This window comes from Lactuca serriola, chromosome 1, assembly GCF_051521515.1.
Source record: "Lactuca serriola cultivar US96UC23 chromosome 1, Lser_US96UC23_V15, whole genome shotgun sequence".
Lineage (NCBI taxonomy): Eukaryota > Viridiplantae > Streptophyta > Magnoliopsida > Asterales > Asteraceae > Lactuca > Lactuca serriola.
Genome location: NC_136408.1, coordinates 251,279,256 through 251,301,286, shown reverse-complemented (window position 1 = coordinate 251,301,286; position 22,031 = coordinate 251,279,256). Strand labels below are relative to the sequence as shown.

At 37.8% G+C, this 22,031-nt stretch overlaps 1 protein-coding gene across 1 annotated transcript; it reads left to right on the top strand.

The window, feature by feature from the left end:
* Window positions 1-7,216: 7,216 nt before the first annotated feature.
* Window positions 7,217-8,892, top strand: LOC145072936 (cytochrome b561 and DOMON domain-containing protein At5g47530-like). Its single transcript, XM_079019453.1, has 3 exons — window positions 7,217-7,854; window positions 7,948-8,202; window positions 8,334-8,892. The coding sequence occupies exons 1-3, from the start codon at window positions 7,237-7,239 to the stop codon at window positions 8,652-8,654; spliced, it is 1,194 nt and encodes a 397-aa protein (XP_078875579.1). The 5' UTR covers window positions 7,217-7,236; the 3' UTR covers window positions 8,655-8,892.
* The last annotated feature ends 13,139 nt before the right edge of the window (window positions 8,893-22,031 follow it).

Here is a 22,031-nt window from a genome sequence, read left to right as displayed (position 1 = left end):
GGAGGGGTCTTATGGCATAAAGGTGCCAACTCTATGGCTATGAGAGTCCCATGCATTTTGTAGAACATCTTTTATGGCTTTTTGGGCTAAAGGCCCCATGTATGTACACCAAGTTTGGAACTTTATGTGTGTGGACATTAGGAAGCCATATCTATGGTTTTGATGTGTTAAGACCCATTTAAATCAACTGTATTCTAATGTTCAAGGATGGACTCGGCGATTCGGGGTGTAATGACCACCAAGTCATTTTTGTCAATGGACCAGATAATAGTGTGGAAGGTCCCCAGTTGTTTAGGCTCATAAGGGACCTACGAATCATGGGACTCGACGAGTGTTCGAGCAAACTCCGCGAGTCCAAGGAAATCTCCCAATATTTGAAGATGAACTCGATGATTTGTTCATACAACTCGGCGAATCGTAGACCGGACACATTCATACGTTGAAGATGAACTCGACGAGTTCAAGGAAGAACTCGGCGAGTCGATTGAAGATTGACTAAAGTGTTCTTGAAGGTGAACTCATCGAGCTCTTGCTAGACTCGACGAGTGGGGACGGGTTTGTAGTATTCTTTGGATGAGGGGACTTGACGAGTTGGCAGAACAACTCGGCGAGTCTGGTCAACCAAAGAGTTGACTTGACCAGGGTTTAACTTTAACTTTGACCTGGATTTGAGTTGACCCTTGTAGGGGTTGTGAGGACAAGTTGATAACTTTGAGGGGTTGTTGTGTAGGGATTAAGGAGTCGAGTAGGACCGCCTTTCACACCAATGACAGTGCATACACTACACGACTTGGAGGTGAGTTACCTTCCAGTAGGGGTGGGTCTAAGGCACCAATGTCGGCCCACCAGTAGGTGGCTATGTTTGAGATGATTGTCTTTGTGATACTTATCTGGTTGCCCTTATTTGATATGCTTATTATGTTGGGATGCTATGAGATATGTGTTAGTATTAGTAGGGGTTCGATAGTCCCCAATTACCGGTTGAAAGATACCAAAGATGGTTACCGATTGAAAGATACCGAAGGGGTGGATAGAACCCATGCATGCCTAGCAATATGTTTATGACATGTTATTATGTGACTAGTATGGTTATGATATGCCATTATGTGAGCAATATGTTTAAGATATGTTATTATGTGACCAGTATGGTTATGATATGCCATTATGTGATTCAATATGTTTATGTTATGTTATCATGGAACCAATAGGTTTATGACATGTTATTATGTGATAGTGATAGGGGGTGAAATAGTCCCCGGATACCGATTGAAAGATACCGAAGGGTAAATCAGCTCCCGGTTAACGGTTGAATGATACCGAAGAGGAGGTTAGTTCCCGAGTACCGGTTGAAAGATACCGAAGGGGAGGTTAGCTCCCGGTTACTGGTTGAAAGATACCAAAGGGGAGGTAGTTCCCGAGTACTGGTTGAAAGATACCGAAGGGGAGTCCAACTCCCAGTTATGCCAGACAGATACCGGTTGAAAGATACCGAGGGATAGGCATTATGTGGTATGATAAGGGAACTCACTAAGCTTTGTGATTATAGTTTCAGTTTTGGTTTCAGGTACCTCTTTGTCCATGGGGAAGAAGCCGGCGGTGTAGCAGCGCATCACACACACATATGGTTTCCGCATGGAGATTTTTGGGATTGTACTCTGATTTTTATTACTTTTGATGATAAGGTTTTCAGACACATTGTTATGGATTTTATAAATTGATTTGACAGTGGCAATGTTTGGTAAACTATGTTAAGAATCTCGTAATTAAAAGTGAAAGTTTTGGCCTCGAAATTTGGGATGTTACACAAATTCTTGGCCCATTTTCTAAGGTCCACTCCAAAATGGTCCATTGTCCGAATGTTAGTCCAAAGCTAATATTAATTTACATAATTTAAATAATACCTCAAGAGACGGATGTTACACATTGCGTCCTTGCTTGACCAAAAGCTAGATCTAGCCCACCTTGGGACTATTTTACCCTAGAGATCCATAAAGTTGCAGACTATATGAACCTCATGCATGCAATCAACAGGAATGATAGGAAATGAAGAGTAAACTCAAGATCTAGCCATATTCTAAGATAACAAGCGAATCTTGAAGACTTACCACAGCCCACAAAATGGTCAAGCTCAAGAGTGAGGGCATGGTTTGTTGGACCTTCTTCTTCTTCTCACTATCTCCTTGTAACATCCTGTTTAAAGTAGAATAATTAAATAATAAATATGGAACCTTGAGATATAATTTTAATTATTATTATAGCCTAGAATCAAATAATAATTATCGGGATGTTAGCTTCGAGGGTTAAAGTGCAATTATGGACTTCATTTGAAAGTAATTGTAGAGGGAGGGTTTAGATTGTAAATTATGGGTTTGATTTGAAAAGAATTTATCATGGAGGGACCATTTAATAATGTTCGGATCTTATTTGAAGAAAAGGGGGGGGGGGGGAGGGGGAGGGGCTGATAGTGTTTTTATGGCATAATCTTTTGAGGGATCGGGTATAAAAGCTTAAGGTAACCCGTCCTAAACCCTAACCCTAAGTAATTGGATGCAGCCGCCCCCTCCTTAACCTGCTAGCCTCAGCCGCCATTGGAACACCTCTAGCACTACGTCGCCAGACGTCATACGTAGCCGGTATAGGACCACAGTGACAGTCAAAAGCAGCCACCACCACCATTGGAATTCTCCACAGCTGTTTCCCAGCCGAGATGCACGCTACTGTGTTGCCATGTCGTTGCTATGCTGCCGACAAAGCTATGAATCGCAAGACCGACGACCTGTTACTCCCATAGACCGGTTGGACTTCTGTGCCCCCCTCCGTCTTCTTCTTTCGTCGCTGCCGGATGTTGTGGGAAGATAAGGGCTCCATGTGGGACGTCGGAGACCATAGGACGAGAGGTTAAACCGGAGCTTTGGTTATACAAATGGCAGGTCAAATCTGCTGTTGTTGGGTGTCGTTGCGACCGTCTGCCGCCGTCAAACGCCATAACGTTGTTGATGCCATTTTCCTACCACCATTTACCACCGTTGGCCGCCTCCAGTTCGTTGATGGATGGGTGTGCGCGATCAGTTCACGTGTACGTGTGTTATGGTGTTGCTGCTCGAGGGTAGTCGTGCCTTTTGGCCGGAAACCATGGAAGACCCACCATGGCTGCCAACCATGGTGGTTATCACAACTTTTCTGTTCCGCCACCACCAGCCACCGCATGGTGGTGGCTATGTGTGTGTCTCTAGGTGTGTGTATGTATGTGTTTATGATAGTGTGTGAGTGTGTGCTATCGGGATTGGGTTGTAATCTGTAATCGGTGATGGAATAATAATAAAAAGTCAAAAACCACCATCGTGAAGTGGTGGTTGCCGCCACCGGTCGCCATGTCGGGTGGCGGTGTGCCTCGTGGCATTTTTGGACTTGTTTGGATGTTTGGACAAGAGGCTACTAAACCCTAATGGGCCTTGTAAGCCCTAGTGGGCCCAATAAAGCCCTAATTGGCCTAAAAGCCCAACCGATTGAATAATGGGCTAATATTGGGTAGGAAACCCTAATTTGGGTTTGGAAAATCCTAATGGCTTAAAACCTTAATTTTGAGAATTAATCGTGACACACACGGGATTATTTAATAACTTGAAATATCAAATAATAATCATTGGCAAACTAACTTAAGGCAATAATGGACTTAATGGATTAAGTCCTTAATGGGTTAAGTAAGAAACACTTAACCCTAATAATCATTTCATGTACAACCCTATTTTCGATTGGGCCTAGAGTTGGGCCTTCCTATTGGGCTTTAGTGATTGGACTATTGATGGGCTATCCAAGAACAAACTAATGGACCAAAATAATTAGATGGGCTTTAGGATAAGACCCATGTGAGGACTGGGGCCCAATTTGGAAAATTGGGCCATAACTGGGCCTTTATGGTTATGAGAGATTGGGCCATTAGTATGCCAAGTGTTCAGACCATGAAGGATGGTTGGGCCTAAGGGGTAAGGCCCATGTGAAGGGTTGGACCCAATTTGGAAAATCGGGCCATGTGTTGGGCTTTGGCCCATTACTTGACCATTGGGTTTTGTAGTGTGAGTTTGACCTTGGGCTTGGAACCTAATTATTAATTGGGTGTTGCTTGATGTTGACAGTGCGGGAAGCTGTCAACCAGTAGCTGGAGTTTTATTTGTGGGACTTCATCAGTGCCAAGTGAGTTATCCTCACTATACTAAGGGGTCTAAGGCACCAAGGCCGGCCCATTGGATATGTTATCCTAGTAGTGTTAAATGTTGAGTATGAGTTAGTGTTGCATGCTAGTGGTTATGCCAGTTAGGTAGACCTGTAGGACTACCTGTGATGTTATATGATTATTGCATGCTCAGTAGTTATGTTATATGTTATGTGGGTTGGGTTGAGGTTGTACTGCTCCATGCGGTAGCCAACAAACCCTAGAGTATTCCAGATATGATCTGAGGGCTCGGTAGGCATTCCAGACTCATACTGAGGACTCGGGAGCATTCCAGATACGAGCTGAGGGCCCGGTAGGCATTCCAGACTCATACTGAGGACTCAGGAGCATTCCAGATACGAGCTGAGGGCCCGGTAGGCATTCCAGACTCGTACTGAGGGCTCGATGGCAATCTAGATGTGAGCTGAGGGCTCGGTAGGCATTCCAGACTCACACTATGGGCCCAGGGGTATCCCAGTCGGTAAAGCTGTGGACCCGTTACGTGTTGTTCTGTTCAGTTTGTAATGTTATGATATTGTTGATGTCGTTATGTGGACTGTATGTGTATCGGTATTTTGAGGAACTCACTAAGCTCTTCGGGCTTACAGTTTTAGTTTATTGTTTCAGGTACATCAGGGGATCGTGGTAAGGCGAATGCATGATCGTACAACTCCTCCTATTATGTTTATGTTTCTGGGAAAACTCTGATAATTAATATTTTGAAAACAAAATTTTAATGTTTTAATGAACATGACATGTTTTATAAAGTTTAAATTGGTTTGAAATTTTGGGTGTTACACTCCTTCTTTTTAAGCTCCACAAGTCACTTTGGGACAGGTGTTACAATTAGCCAGTTTTCTATTAGTTTTTCATATGTGGATTTTAGACTTTTTTCGGTGAGGAATCCAGTTTGTGACCAACTCTTGACTTTTTTTCATATTAGTTTCCTCTTCCTCTCCAACTCTTGACTTTTTTCGTATTAGTTTTCATATGGGATTTTGGATTTTGGACATCTCCATCAGTTGTGACCACAGACGGTAATTCGAATCATAAAGGATGATTCCGATGGGAAAGGGAGCATCTTGTACATTCTTGATGATGACACAGGGGTCCTTATCTCCCATGATACATACCTGACTTGAGAAATAAGAAAGGTTTAGGAGGGTTACGTACGACTCTGCTCTGATACCATGTGAATTAGGGTTCAGAGATACACGGAAATTTTCTTATATCATTCCACAAGAAGATTACAAACATCCTCCTTAATAAATGAAGGTTTTTTTTGCCACATGTCAATCTCTCATGAGTTTTGACACTTGTCATTTTATGGTATTTTTTTAAATAAATATTATCCACTTGTCAATTTTTAGTTTGTTTCAATGTTTAAAATTAAATTCATATACTTATATATGTAAAGTATTAAATATTATATATATATATATATATATATATATATATATATATATATATATATATATATATATTAAATTATAATAATACATTTCTTCCTTTCTTATTTTAAAGTTATACATTAAAAATATTTTTATTTACACTTTAATGTTTAATCTTTTTGTAAATCAACCCGTATAATACACGGGTCTCACACCTTGTATATATATATACAAGATTACAATGTAAGATATATGGAAATACAAAACTATCTTAATTTGTTAACTTCTAACTATGGAATATATACCCAAACTAGAGATGGAAGATTTGACAAATCAATCCCGAAAATTGCTCTCACCAACGATATCTATGATATATAAAAAAATACTAGAGTACTTAACATGATAATACATATGAGGTGTATCGATCAAAATGATTATTGTGATGTTTAAAAATCATGATAAATAAATTATATGTAGTAAATATAAATCATCAATAGTCAGGTTTGCAAAAAATTTAAACACTTGCAAAACATGTTGATTTTGTTACTATAATTAATATCTTTATTTTTTTTATCAAAGCGAAAAATATGAACATGAAGATTTAAAGAGAAACAACTTTTTAATCTTCCTCAAAACACATTTCCTAGGTTACGTTGTTTTCAAATTTGGTAGGGACTCACTAGTAAGATAAATTGTTTTTCAAATCATGGTACAGAAAATCACATTTTACCATTCGAGGATCATGTTATTAATTAGTATGTTTCAAGTAAATTATAAATGTAGCCATGTAGGTCAGTTGTCGATTTCGATTTAGTCCTATAACCATTGATTCATGATGTTGATAGAACGTTATAATATTTGCTTTTACATTAGAATTGATAACATCTTAAAAAATTACCATAATTTAATCAATGAATAACCGATTTTGGTTTTAAATATTCAAACGGAATTGTTTTCAGATTAAAGTTGTGTATGATAGAATGTTTAAAATTTTAGTTGTAGCTAAGAGCATTCATAATGTGAAGTTCAATGAAAGAGTTGAATGAGATGCCAAGTCTATTTGTCATTAAATGGATGAAACTCCACCATTGTGAGATGACACATTGACATTCAATGAATTTGAAGTTTAATGACCATTGAACTCTTCAATGAGAAAAGAGAATGTTTTTAAGTCTTAAATATTTACTATAAATTAAATTTTGTAACATTCTATTGAACTTTATAGAGTTCAATGATTGTAGGAAAAAAATGATAGAATTGTATGGATTTTAGAAAGATAATATGACAATCCATTGAATACATTATGGATGCCCTAAAAACTAATTGATAATTATAAAACAAGCTTTTAGCTAAAAAGTTAATAGTTACCTCATAAAAAGATAATATTTTATAAAACTAGTTGATAAAGTAATTAAAAAATATAAATCACATATAACAAATTCAAATATGTTTACGATGGTTAATAAATTTAGATATACTAAAGTTGTAAATGCATATATGATATGTTTTATTTGAAAAAAGTTGAATATTTGCTCACCTTCTTTACCAAACTAACCTAACACATTACCCCGCGTCCCCACCTATATAAACTACACCACTTGACATGTTCTTTATCTTACGTAAACGAAATCTGAAATGGGGGTTGGGTTAACAGGGGTATTTTTGTCATTTGCCATAACGACATTGTTTTCATCATCATTTGCTCAAACTTGTTCTACCTATGCCTTTGCAAGCAACAAGGTTTTCAGTGCCTGCAATGACCTCCCAGTTTTAAACTCTTTTCTCCATTATACATACAACCCATCTTCCAAAACACTCAGAATCGCATATCGCCACACCAACATCGGTTCTTCACGATGGATCGCATGGGCAATCAATCCAGCTTCTCAAGGCATGGTTGGCTCACAAGCACTTGTGGCCTTCCAGCAATCCGATGGCAAAATGAGAGCGTACACGGCGCCTGTTACAGGTTACACCACGCAGTTGCAAGAAGGCGACCTGAGTTTCCCTGTTTCTGACTTATCTGCCACTTATTCCAACAACGAGATGATTATTTTTGCTACTTTGAGTCTGCAAAATGCGAGCACGATCCTGAATCAAGTTTGGCAAGATGGTCAGCTTTCAGGAAGTTCCCCTGTGGCCCATGCAACCTCTGGTGATAATGTTAAATCTATGGCATCATTAAATGTTCTTTCAGGAGAGTCTGGGAGTGCTCCAGCAGCCCGAAGCAGTTCAAAAAACAAGAAAAGAAATGTAAGTTCTGAAACTTTACCGAGAGAGAGAGAGAGAGAGAGAGAGAGAGAGAGAGAGATGTTATGGCAATTAATTAACGTCATGTATGCACAGATTCATGGAGTACTTAATGCAATCAGCTGGGGTATTATGATGCCTCTAGGGGCTATACTGGCAAGATATGTAAGAGTGTTTGAATCAGCCGACCCTGCTTGGTTTTACCTTCATGTTACTTGCCAAACCGCTGGATACATCATCGGAGTTGCCGGCTGGGCCACCGGAATCCGGCTAGGAAGCCAATCTCCGGGAATCCAGTTCACCTCCCACAGAGTTATCGGCATCATCCTTTTCTGTTTGGCCACCCTCCAGGTACCCCTTCTAGATTCTCTAACGTCATATATACACATATTAAAAAATTTAAAGACTTTAATTAAGTATAGAAACTGAAAGGCCAATCATGTTGTTATTTTAACAAGAATTTTCTGTACATGTGTGTGTAGGTGATTGCTTTGCTTGTGAGGCCAAAGAAGGATCACAAATACAGAATATATTGGAATCTATATCATCATTCACTTGGATACAGTATTATTGTTCTTGGAATAATTAATATATTCAAAGGCTTTGACATTTTAAACCCAGAGAAGAAATGGAAGAGAGGGTATACAGGAATTATCATAGGGGTAGCCATTGTAGCGCTGGTTTTGGAAGCTTACACATGGTTTGTGGTTTGGAGGAGGAAGAAGGCTGAAAAAGCACAGAAGATGAGTAATGGTAGAAATGGGCATAACGGATATGGAGGGGTTACTAATGGGAGGGTTTGAGTCATGACACTCAAATTGGTTTGATGATTTTGCTCTTTTTTATTATTACTATTTTTATTCTTATATTTTTCTTTTCTCGTATATACATTTGGTGATTGGTATATAATACAATATTTTAGGCTTATTGTTGAATAGTATTGTATCGATTAAACATACATAGAGATGGAGTTTAGGGTTGTACGCATTTGGTTCTAGTGCTTAAGTATATAATATACAAATGAATTTTGTTTGTATACAATCTTTCTATTTATCTAAGGGCCCTGATTTTTCCACGGAAACTTTTCAATCATCCACTGAAAAAATTATATATTGACACTTATACCCTTAATTTAATTAATAGATAATGAAGTGAGAGAGTACAAGAATGTCCGATTATTCCTCATTCCTTCTTCCTCCTTCGCCGATACTTCTTCAGTCACCGATGCTTCTTCGCTCTACACCATCTGCTTCGTCCTCCCACTCTTAAATGGTTAGTGAACATGAATACATATATATATTGCTTCTTCCTCCCACTTCAACACCACTCATTGATCTAGAATTCCCGTCGCTATGCTCCAGAAATTGACGCTTTCCTCCTATCATTCATCCAAAAATTGATCGATGTATGTGTGTGTTCTGGTGCTTACGCTCGAATCTATCGGTTTATGTGTGTGTTCATCTGCAATTCCCGTCGGTATGCTCAATCGAAGGCCCCTCCTTGACCTAGAACACTCGATGGAGTGTTTATAATTCCCGTCGGTGTGTGTTCATCTTTAATTATCGATTAGTATTTGTGTGTTTGCGTGTTAATCTGAAGTTCATTGGATAGGTAGGTTGCTCTGTGATTATGAGATGTTCTTTTTTTTTAACATCTAATTGGTATTCTTAATTGATTGGTTATGTTTCTAACACCCGTCAAAGGTTCTTAGAAAGATTGTTTTCTTTTTCAATGTTGTGTCATGTGGATTGAATAATTTCTTGTCGTTGTTTTGCGAAGATAGATCTCTAAAATGATAGAATCATTGAATTAATTTCTTTGCAATGGTAAATTTCTACTAAGATAAATCTTTGAATTTGTAGGATACAAGTTTATAGTTTGATGAATCTATCAATTTGCAGGATGGATTAAATTGTTTTTATGGCTATTTTTGTTGTGATTCTGTAAGGAAAAAGGAAACTTGTTTTATTATTTTATTATTGATTATCGATTAATTATGATTATATAAAAGGATATAAATGTCAATGCATAGACATTTTCCGTGGACAATCTCATGTGGAAGAATCAGACCCCTTTATCTAAAAAACTTCTATTCATCTAAAAAGGTAACATTTAGATCCATTAATTAATTTTTTTTTTGCTTTATTAATTTTGACACTTATAGCACTACAAAAAAAAACTAACCTTTAGCGGCGACAAAAATCGTCGCAATTGATCACGCGTGTCGTCGCTAAAGGTATTAGCGACGACATGTTGTCGCTAAAGCGACGCCGCAATTGGTTCGTAGCTAATAGTTGCGTGTCGTCTCTAATACATGTCGTCCCTAATACACGATTGTCGTCGCAAATAACGTCGTCTCTATTAATATTTCGGCAACCGGCCGGAGTTTTTCCGGCAAACCTCCTCGAAGGTCTAGGTCGTCGTAATTGATCGTAGTCGTCCCTAAAGGCGTCGCTACTAATGTTATTTTTTTAATTTTTTTCTTTTTGAGAAAAATCATAATTTTTTATAATATTAATTTATATATATTATAAAATACAGTTTTGATAAAAATACATAAATAAATACATACCACATTATATAAAAACATCAAACATACCATATTCCATAAAATATCTAATAAATCTCAAACAAACATCTAATACATATCATACATAAACTATTTTCAAAATTCAAAATAATATCCTCCATATCATAAAAGAAGAAATACTAGTTGTCTTCGTCTTCCCCATCGTCCTCCCTATCGTTGTTTTCATCGTTGACTTGGTTTTTAAACGAGCGAATAATGTCTCCAATGGCCGTACCAAATGTCGGGTTTTGAAGAAAAGCATTCACATCAACATCCTACAATTAAGTCACAAACACATTAAGTCATGAATAATTCAACAAAACTATCAAACCATCAAAGCACCAAATGAATTAAGTCGTTAACAATTTACCAAACTATTAAACGGCCAAATCAAAGTCTTTAACAATTTAACAAACTACCGAGCTACCAAAAATTACTACAAATACATTAAGTTCTTAACAATATAATAAAGCTACCAAATTCTTTAAGAATTTAACAAGTATACCTGTCTTGGTTGCGATGCTTGTGACTGTGACTGTCATTGGGATGGAACACTTGTACCCGCAGCTGAAGAAGCTTTAGGCCCAATGTCTCTCACATGCCCCCTTCGTGTACCCAACACGTTCTCAAATATTGCGATCCAATCAATGGTGTCTGGATCACCACCAGAGTCGGCTGTGTGATGAGTCTGTAAAGCAACCTCAGCAACTAAGACATTATGTATTTCACAAAGATTGTTAATATACGTTAAAACTAACACAAAAAAAATCAACAATCTACTTCATTTTTAAGTAATAATAACTTACATATTGCTCTTCAAACAAAGGATCAACAAATTTCCCTTTTTTATTTACATGCGCACGATGAAATACTTCAGGTCTATTCAAATTCTGTTTAACATTACAAAATATGTTATATTTGAATAAACATTAAAAAATATGTTATAACTGAATAAACATTATTGTAACTTACTTTCTTGAAACAGACACTACCGTAGCTGCACGTCCCTCCACGATTCTTCACTACTTGCTTCTTCCGGCATTCTTTGTTTACAACGGATCGTTTTTGATGCTTTTCTGTTAAGAAATGGCCAATATCAGCATTCCAACGCTGTTGATTCATACCCATAGGGGCTCGAGCCCTTGCTGCCTCCACATCCCTTGCAAAAATCAAGAAAACGGTTTTTTGCAATATTTTTGCGGCCTCTATACCGCGCACATATCCGATTGTTCAGTGACGCCCAATAAGTTGAAGCCATGGGATGATTTGTAATCGCGTCAAAATCAAACCATCTCTACAAAAAAAAATAGAGAAATTAAAAATAAATCAAAATTAAAAAATATTAAATATATAACTTTATAAATAATTTACCGAAAGATACTGCAACATTCCAACCCTTTCGGCTTTAGAAACCTCTGTCCATGTGTCTTTATCAAAACCGATGTCCCGCCACATATAGCTCCCAACCTCCCGAATGAAACATTCGTACACCTCCTCAATCGACATGTTAGTATTTATGTCGAATACTATCTTAAGAGGTCATTCACCGTTAGTTTTAAATAGTTTGTACATTTTTTTTATTTACCACCATGCCTCTTCGTTTCGGAAGCACCACTGCATAAAAAAATATTAGTCAGAATAATTTTTTATATACATACAATATGAAATACAATGAATTAGAACAAAACTTAATTACCATTGGTTTGGTGATCACCAAAACCACCACCGAATGGATGTGGTGGCTCGTCACCACCGTCGCCTCCATGACCCATCACAGTAGCCATGAGATGGAGCATTGGAATCCAAAAAAATTACATCCTGAAAAATTATAACACAATATGAATATATATATATATATATATATATATATATATATATATATATATATATATATATATATATATATAACAAATACAAACCTTATTTTACTAATTAAATATAAAGATTTTTTAATCATTCTCGCCCCCATACACTTCAGTGTCTGCCGACACATCACTATCATAATCAGAATCTCCATCATCATAATCAGTCTCGCAATCAGACACATTATTGATGATACTCATCGGTGGGTCAACTTCAATATCGTCTTCAACTGATTGAGAATTTTGAAAGTACTGGCTAAAGTCAATTGAGAGAGTGAAATTAGAAGAAGCATTACTAAGAACGACATCGGTTGAATCAATGTCGACATTTTCAATGGGATCATGGTCAACATCATTCATCGGTAGATCCCAAGTTCTTCTATGATTAACATTTTCAACAACCCACCGTTGGGTATCATTTTCGTCACTTGAAGAAGGTTCTTGGATCTAAAGTACTTGCTTGGACTGCATAGCAAATATGAGTTGATCTTCGCTGCTCAATTCGCATTGTGGGTCGATACTAGTGAAATTATTATTAGATTTAACTCCTGCAGTATCGAACCACATGCAACGAAAAAGTACGGTGGAATATTTATGAGGATAATGCAACTCGATAATCTCTTCTAGCTGACCATAATATTTCTGCTTATTCTCTCCCTCAGTTAGAACCCTCGAGTTTTGTGTTGATCGTTGGGTGTCACGCATAAGTACCATAAACCTAACACAATTCACTATGCAAGCGGTGTAAGTAAAGGCATTCGCATGCACATCGATTGAAAGAGCCGATGACTCCCTATTAAACTCTGGAGATTTTTGTTTTGCATATCATAGATCTTATGAAGGAAGCATTTAGGAAATTTGGTTTTTTCATCACTTTCAGGATGTAATTTGAATTCACTACATTGATGAAAAAAATATATATATTTAGTAAAAATGAGAAATTAAAAATAGGCAATGAATTAAAAGATAAGAACAGTTATGCAATATAACTTCCTCACAATTATCAAGCACAACCCAATGTAGACGTTTTCTCTCCTCTAGACTGAGATTTTTCATTTTCTTTGCGCTAGTCGGTCGACACTTAGACCGAAACACCCATAACTTTGTTTCTTCTATGACAACATCCTTGTTTCTTTCGAGGCGATTGAATCGAGTCTCAACATCTTCAAGGTACATCGAACAAAATGATAATGACTCTTCAGCGACATAACCCTCAGCTATAGATCCTTTCGGCCTCGCCTTGTTTCTAACATAGTTTTTTAGTTTTTTCATATACCTTTCGAAAGGATACATCCATCTCATACATATTGGGCCTCCAGAAATAGCTTCATCAGGTAAATGCAAAACTAAATGAGCCATAATGTCAAAAAACAGAGGAGGATAGATCACTTCTAATTTGCACAATATTTTAATAATGGCTGGTTTCGCTTCTTTCATATCCTTCACCGAAAATATTCTTGAGCAAAACTAAATGAACCATAAGTCGTTTATTGTCCATAACAACATCTTCTTTCATATCCTTCATCAGGTAAATGCAAAACTAAATGAACCATAAGTCGTTTATTGTCCATAACAACATCGCTTTCATATTGAAGAATGTATATGTCGCTGCATCTTTAGTACGTACTCCAAAACTCCATAACTGCTTCAACTCATCCACCAACGTCCTAAGGAACACATCCAAGTCCTTCCCGGGTGCTTTGGGGTCGGGAATCCACAAGGTCAACATGAAAGATGACTCTTTCATGCATAGCCATGGTGGAAGATTGTAAGTGGTGAGTATGTCAGGCCACGTGCTATGAGGATTACACATGTTACCAAACAGATTAAAACCATCAGCAGCAAGCCCTAAACGTACGTTTCGGGGTTCCCTCGAGAAGTCAGGATACTTCATATCAAATTTTTTCCATGAAGTATCATCAACAGGACGAATCATCGTACCATCTTTGGATTGTCCGGTACTATGCAAAATCATATCTTTAGTTGTGTGTCTTGAACAGTACAAACGTTGTAGTCTGGGGGTCACGGGAAAGTATCGTAAAACCTTATGAGCCACCTTCTTACCCTTTGTATTTTCATCAACCCACCGACTCTCATTATAAACTGGACATTTTTGCAACAACTCGTATTCTTTCCAGAAAAGAAAGCAGTCATTTTTACATACGTGTATTGACTCATAACCTAAGCCGTCTTTTTAAGTGTCTTTTTTGCTTTGCAATGTGACGGGGCGACCCTGTTTCTTTCAGGAAATGTAGTTTGCAACAACTCAAGAAGCTGATCGAATGAACTATCAGTCCATTTGTTGATCACCTTGATATGCATCAGCTTTGCTAAAAAGTCAAGGGACGAAAACGAACATCCAGGATATAATTTGAATTGGACTTCTTCTAACAGCTTTTGAAATCCTCATACTCCATTGTTGTGTGTGTTTGACCTTTTCAGCTCATTTTGGTGAAGAAAATCTTTGAAGAAGAGAAAGGGAGGTTGGAGAAGAAGCCTTTGAGTACCTTGAGCTCAGTGATCTGGATTAAGCTCATCATTTGGCATCAAGAGGAGGTATACAGCTCCTAACTTTCCTCCTCAAAGTCTAGATCTAGGGTTTTGGAAGATTTGGACCTTTTTGGGTCCAAAGATTGGGTCTTGATCATGCAACTTCGATTTTGAGCTTAGGGTTGCCACCCTTGAAGCTAAATGAGACCCTTAAGCAGTAAAGTTGCAAGCTTTGAGGCTTTTATGAAGCCATGCAAGAGATCTAGCCTTTTCTTTAGAAGTTCATTGTCATTTTTGGTGTTGGGCTCATTTGGTGGCTTGCAAGCCACCAAGTGATCGACTTTATGGGTTAGGACGAAGTATTGGACCCAGATCTGTAGTTTGGACGTAGTGTCTTAAGAGATTAAGCAGTTTTGAAAAAGAGGAGCTTAACTGGAGAGTACGTTGGGCGTACACGTCAGTACGCGCAGTGTACAAGCCCTTTCAGCTGTACGCACATCGTATAGAGAGGTACGCTCTGCGTACACTCAGATTCTGGACTTTACGTTAATGGGCCTCGGTTTGGGCCAATCCTTGGGCTTAGCAGATGTTGGGCCATGATTGGCCACCAGGAGACAGTTAAGGGCTAGGGACTAGTTTGGGCTTGGGTGGAAAGCCCATTTGAGGAGTTGGGCCCAATTTAGAAAATTGGGCCATTAGAGGACTTTGATGGGCCTTAGTGAGTTTGGAAATACTAGAAAGGATTGGGTCTCGGTCATTGTCCAATTTAGATCAAAGGGGTAAAATAGTCATTTTACCTTTAGAAGGATTCTTAATTTTTTACTAAGTGTTTATTTTGGTCATAATAGTTAGGGAGTCGTTACAGCAGCTGATAGAGATACCCTTGCCCGAGCTTTTAGCATCCAGTTTGAGAGGTGAGTTTTCCTCCAGTAGGAACGGATCTAAGGCACCAATGCTGGCCCGATTAAGTAGTAGAGTATGTCGGGGAAAGCCTGATGTCGGGGTTAGCCCGATGCAGTTTATATGTACCGGACTGCGGTCCGATGTCGGGGTGGTCCCGAGAAGTAGTTATGTATGCTTGATGTCTTTGTGATTCATGCAGTATATGTGATATGTTATATGTTGTGTGTTCCGGGGTAAGCCCGATGTCGGGGCAAGCGCGATGTATGTTAGTCATTATGCCATGTATTATGTATTTCGGGGCAAGCCCGATGTATGCTAGTTTATGTGTTATATGTTATTTGTTCTGGGCTTCGGTCCGACGCCTGGGCAAGCCCAATGCAGATTATGTGATTATGTTATGTATGTGCCGAGGTAAGCCCGATGCCCGATGCGGTCGGATGTCGGAGCCAGCCCAATGCCGGATAAGAGTCTGATGCCAGGATATGTCCCGATGCAGTGGGAGTAGTCCCAGACTTATGTTGTTTGTTATATGTGCTTTGTATGGTATGTGGTGGTTTGGGGGAGCTCACTAAGCTTCGTGCTTACAGTTTTCAGTTTTGGTTTCAGGTACTTCAGTTAGCAAAGGGAAGGGCTAGGGTTGATAGCATGGCACACACCACAGTTTGATTAGCCAAGGAGCTTACTCTGATATTTTTATATGAGACAGTTATATATTGACGGATTTTATGAGATTTTGAGATACATGGTGTAACATCCCAAGTTCGGAAGCAAGAAGTTGGAGGGTGCTAAGTGTAAATTAAGGAAGCTACTCGACGAGTAGGTATGCTACTGTAACATCCCAAAATTCAAGTCCACAAATTTCATTTTTAATTAAATTGTTCATAAAACGTTCACTAGAAAATATTGAATCAACACGTCATCTCATAAAATCAAGTATCATGTTTCAACCCACATCATAAGCAAATAACATATCAGAGTACAATCCTATAAAACACCGTGCGGAAAATCAAATGTTTGTGTGATGCCATGCTACGCCACCGGCTTCTTCCCCTTAGACGAAGAGGTACCTGAAACCAAAAACTGAAACTGTAAGCACAAAGCTTAGTGAGTTCCCCCATCATACCACATACCATACAATACCATCGGTATCTTTCAACCGGTAATCGTCATTGGTATCTTTCAACCGGTAATCGCCATCGGTATCTTTCAACCGGTAACTGGGGACTATTCCACCCCTACCACTAGCATACAATAGCAAGATATAAGCACACAGTCAGGCATATCCGGGTACTAACCTACCCCTTGGTACTAAGGACCACTATCAAGGAAATTATCCCTATCATGTAACATATCATACATATATAACTCATAACCAATACGCATACCAGACCAAGATAAATTATCACAAATACAATTATCGTCTAAATACTCCTCATTGGTGGGCCGGCATTGTGGCCTTAGACCCACCCTTACTGGAAGGTAACTCACCTCATACAAGTAGCTGCTGATAATCAGTGCGGGAAACCTCCGTCTGCTGCTGCTCCGGAAATACTCCGGCTATAAACCCCACAAACACTCAGTTAGAAACCGATCTCTATACTTAGGGTAAAATGACCATTTTACCATCAACCAAGTCAAGTCAAAGTCAAAGTCAACTTCCAGTTGACCCGACTCGCCGAGTTGGGTCATCAACTCGTCGAGTCCCTCACTCTCTACTCGTCCCCATCCACGACCCTACTCATCGAGTTGGGCCGACAACTCGACGAGTTCTTCTCCCATTCGAAAGCCACAAGGAAACTCATCCGACTCGCCGAGTTGAAAGAACAACTCACCGAGTCCTACGAGCAGATCCCCTACTCGCTTCCAAATCCTCACCAAAGCATCCATATTGAGGATTTGGATTTCTCGGGCTATCGCTACTTGATAAATTGCTAATTCCATGAGCAGCGATGAAGGGTTGGACCTTCTACACTTAAACCCCTCTTAACTCAGTAACTGTTCATATGACTCGCCGAGTTTGAAGAACAGCTCGACGAGTTCCAGGCAATCTTCATAGGACTCGCCGAGTTGTTCATCCAATTCGTCGAGTCTAAGACCATCTTCATAGTGTTGGATTAATGTCTAAGTCCATAACTATAATTGGTAAGATTTGACCCGACCTGGCATGGTCCATTTGGGTTGCATGGAATCATGCATTTGGATAGACTAAAATGAGAGAAATAACACTTAAGGTTTGTTAATATATTATAAGTTCTAATATATTAATAAGGTTATTTAATTAGTATTGATCAAGAATTAATTTGGAATTAATTAAGTGATCAAAAGGAGACTAATTAAATATATGGGTTGATTGTGTAAATCATTCATTCTTATATATGTGGGCTTGTGATCCCAGATTCCTTATGTTGGCTAAGTCCATGGGGTGACCCATGGATACTCCATGGAGGTTAAAATCCATGGAGCATAAGGAATGGGTAAAGTCATGAGTTACATGGTGTAACCCTAATAGCCACCATATAAAAGAATCCCATGGCTCAAGAAATCGTGCAATATATGTGTGTGTGAGGGCTAAATGATTTCATGGAGTGTTCAACTTTCTCTCAAGTTATTCCAAGTGTATTTGGTGTTGTGTGAACCATTTGAGGTGTCACACTTGAGGCACTAGGCACTCAAGCTTCATGAAGACATTCTACATCAAAGAGGTATGTATTCTATCTTGTTATATTCATTGTTTTGTATGCTTGATTAGGATAATACCTTGGATGTTCATATTTGCATGTATAATAGAGAAAACATAGATCCAAGGTATTTAGGGTTGCATGTACACTTAGGAGTGTTAGAATGCTCAAAACCCAACAGTAGTATCAAAGCCTAGGCTTGTTTTCTTGTTATACTTGCAAAAGGAGCTGAAAAATCAAGTTTTGATGCTGTCTGCCCAACAGACTCGCCGAGTCCATGAATTGACTCGCCAAGTCCAAGGCAAAATGCATCCAACTCGCCGAGTTGGTTCGTGCACTCGACGATTTGGACCCCCAGACAACATAAATTCGACTTTTTTGGCTGGAATTGGACTAGGAACATTACCTTAAGATGTTTTTGGACTTATAAACTTGTTTTTGATGTGGTAATGTTCATGCTAATCCAATTTCAAAGATAATTGTCAATAGATTCATGTTTTGTATTAGTTTAAGGTTTAGACTAATTACATGAAAAAGTTTGATTTGAATTATCTTGTTCTTATGAGTTGTTTAGATTAATAGAAAAGTTGAGTGAAATAGTTGTTTTCAATCCAAATTAATCTAAGAGTTGATTCTAAAATGTGTTTTTGTAACTTGTCCTCAAGTTATATGAAAAGTCACATTTAAGTTTCATAAAACTCATAAAAGTTGGCAAAGGTTACAAAAATGAAGAGTCTAGTTCTAATTAAATGGTTTTATGACTCCATAACTTGTCCTCAATTTATGGAGGACCAAGAGTCTCTTCATTAATAAATAAATAAATAAAAATGTAACCTTAATTAATTTCATAAGTTATAAAATAAAGAAAAAGTTAATTCTTTTATTAGTTTAATGTCCTCCATAACTTGTCCTCAAGTTATGGAACTTGAAGAGTTTTTGGATTAAAACTACTTTAAACACATAAGTTATGGAATTAATTAGTTTTGAATAGTTTCAAAACTTGCCCTCAAGTTATGGAATTTGAAAAGTTTTCATTTATGAATACTTTAATTCCAAGTTAGCCCTTAGAATCTTAAAAGTTAAAATTCAACCCTTATACTTTATAATATTATAAGTTAATAATATTTATATATATGTATAAGAGTAAAGTCAGTCTTACCGTTAGTAGGCCTCATTCACGAAGCCGGTCTATAAGGGGGTATAAGGTTACTGCCTATAAAATGGCAGTTTAATGGGTGTCCACTCTCACCCACCGCTTCCTTGACCAGTGGAGGGTCGTTAGCCGAACGGGTTTGATAGGACTAGAATTCTCCCTTCATTAAAAGTATTAATGTTAAATACTAAGTAACTAAACTCTTAATAATACCCAATCTTAGTTACTTAGGAAAATGCGAATAAGGTGCTAATCCATGAAATTACACTTTGCACTTTGTTTAAGTCGGTTAATGGAGCGTGTGTGGTTAACCGGCACACTAACTCGTATTTAACAAGGTAGGCAAAGGGTAACTTAATGTTTATCATAGTATTGATGGAGCGTGTGTGGTTAACCGGAACATCGATTGAGGGGTAAACACTTAAGGGTACCAAGTAATTTGCATGGTTACTTCACACCTTGTTTTGTGATCCTCGGCATCCCAGTCACAAAACCCGAAGGGCACACTCAAGATTGAAACATGCCATTGAACAGTTCAATGAATCTCAACAGATCTAGGAGTTTCAAATCCAATTAAAAAACCTAATTATTATTTCGTTTTTCATGGTGGAAATTGGTGAATCGTCATTCACCTACCTTCAAATATTTTATAGCTTGGATTACGGCATCCCTCTTCTAAGTTATAAAATATTTTGTTGGGTCCTAGCCTTAATATTTCATATTGGGTGTTATATATTAAGGACTTTAGATCAACTATCTTGAATATCTCCCAAAACATGTCTGGTTTAGACATTTATGATCTTCCCAAATCTCTTGAAACAAGCTTTCCTAAATGAAGATGATGTCCCTTGGAAATCATACTTCTTTCACCTCCTCTAATTATTCTCCCTAACCCACAAGTTCTTGAAAAGTTTAAGGTCACTCAAGCCCTATTGGCAAGTAAAGGTCTATGTGTGGTCACATCTTGGAGATGTAGTCACATATTGACAAGCCGAGAGAGTTGGGTGTCAAAGTCTTGAGAAAGTTGGTGGTTCAATCACTTTCTAAGTCACATAGTGAGTTCCTTTGGGACACCTATGAAACAGACTATGACAAGACCCTTAATGATCTTATCTATTTGTTAAGATCAACTTCCTTAAAACTTGATGGACATTGACAATAGTGACACAGGAAATCCAGAAAAACATTCTCTTCCCAATGGAAAGGGATCGGCCATAGTCAACTCGGTTGACCAAATGGTAAAGAGAAAATCTAAGTCTGTGATAGTCCCGTGTACCATTATCAAAGGGTCCATATGTATATATTGCCAAAGGAAGGGGCATTGGTTGCGAAGCTGCCAAATTTACCTAAGGATGTTAAAGTCAATAAGTTTGAGTCTACTTTAGGTAAAGTCCACTATCTAACTCTGCTAAGTTTCTATTCTGAGATTCTTGATACATGATGTGACTAGGTCACATGGTGATGTTTTAAGAATCAAAGAAAAGTGAAGAAACTTAAAGAAAGAATATGCTTAATCTGATCGCGTAGATGGATTTCTATTGCGTAGTTTGAAGATCGAATTCTTGAGCTACTTCTTAGGAGTTATGAGATATTGCTTAGGAATAGATAACAACAAGTTTTCATATGGATTGTAAGGATAAGGTTTTCCGCAAAGTTTTAAAAATAAAAGAAAAATTTTTGATTTTATTTATTTTAAAAAATATCCTTACAATGGCATTTGAGGAAAAATTGTTGCTTATATGATTCCATTAGTAGCAAGAGTGGAAATATGAAATTGATTCTTTCAGTTGTGGTAATGTCTAAATTTACCAAATAAGGAAAGATTCTCATCACCCAAGTTTCAATTGGACCGGAACTTGGAATCATGCAAGTTGTATAGCATGATGAATGAGAACTTTCAAGCATTGGAAAATTAAGACTAATTACTTGTTCACATGGATGTGTGAGTCAAGTAAAGGACTAAGAGATCGAATACACATTCTTGTGCACTGACTAAGTCCACCACAAAAGATTGATAAGACTATTCGTCATAGTTTACTAAAGCTCAGTAAATATGGTTATACTTACAAGCTTAAGTGTAATTCTGAGACATTGGAAAAGGTTCCAATGTATGGCAGAGCGAATAAGAAGAATCAGCTTAGGCAGAAAGATAAAAGTTTCTCGAATCTGAAAAGATATGAGATTACTTTAGTATCAGTTTTGTGATCATCTTAATGATTAAGAAACCATATCACAATGAGTTCTCTAAGGAAATTTTAGTGCATTCTTATGACTAAGAAGAGGAATCTTGAATTGTTGAAATGGTTAAATCAAGAAGATGAGTCATACTTCATTCCAATACAAGTCTTAGAGTCATATTCCAAGATTGTAGCTTGAATGACATGTCTTAAAGAAGGTTTAAAACACTTGTCAAATGTAAGAGTAAAAGTTTTCTACTCTTGTACATTTGAAATTGGTAAGTTGTGATGTTTTGGATAAAACAAAGACCAACTTAGGCCAATTTTGTGAAGTGTTTGTCTTGATTA

What these genes read in the sequence shown, in the direction of transcription:
- LOC145072936 (XM_079019453.1), top strand. Translation starts at nt 7,237, where the DNA reads ATGGGGGTTGGGTTAACAGGGGTATTTTTGTCATTTGCCATAACGACA. An exon ending in CAAAAAACAAGAAAAGAAAT is followed by an intron (nt 7,855 to 7,947) that starts GTAAGTTCTGAA and finishes ATGTATGCACAG; the next exon opens with ATTCATGGAGTACTTAATGC. An exon ending in TCTGTTTGGCCACCCTCCAG is followed by an intron (nt 8,203 to 8,333) that starts GTACCCCTTCTA and finishes ATGTGTGTGTAG; the next exon opens with GTGATTGCTTTGCTTGTGAG.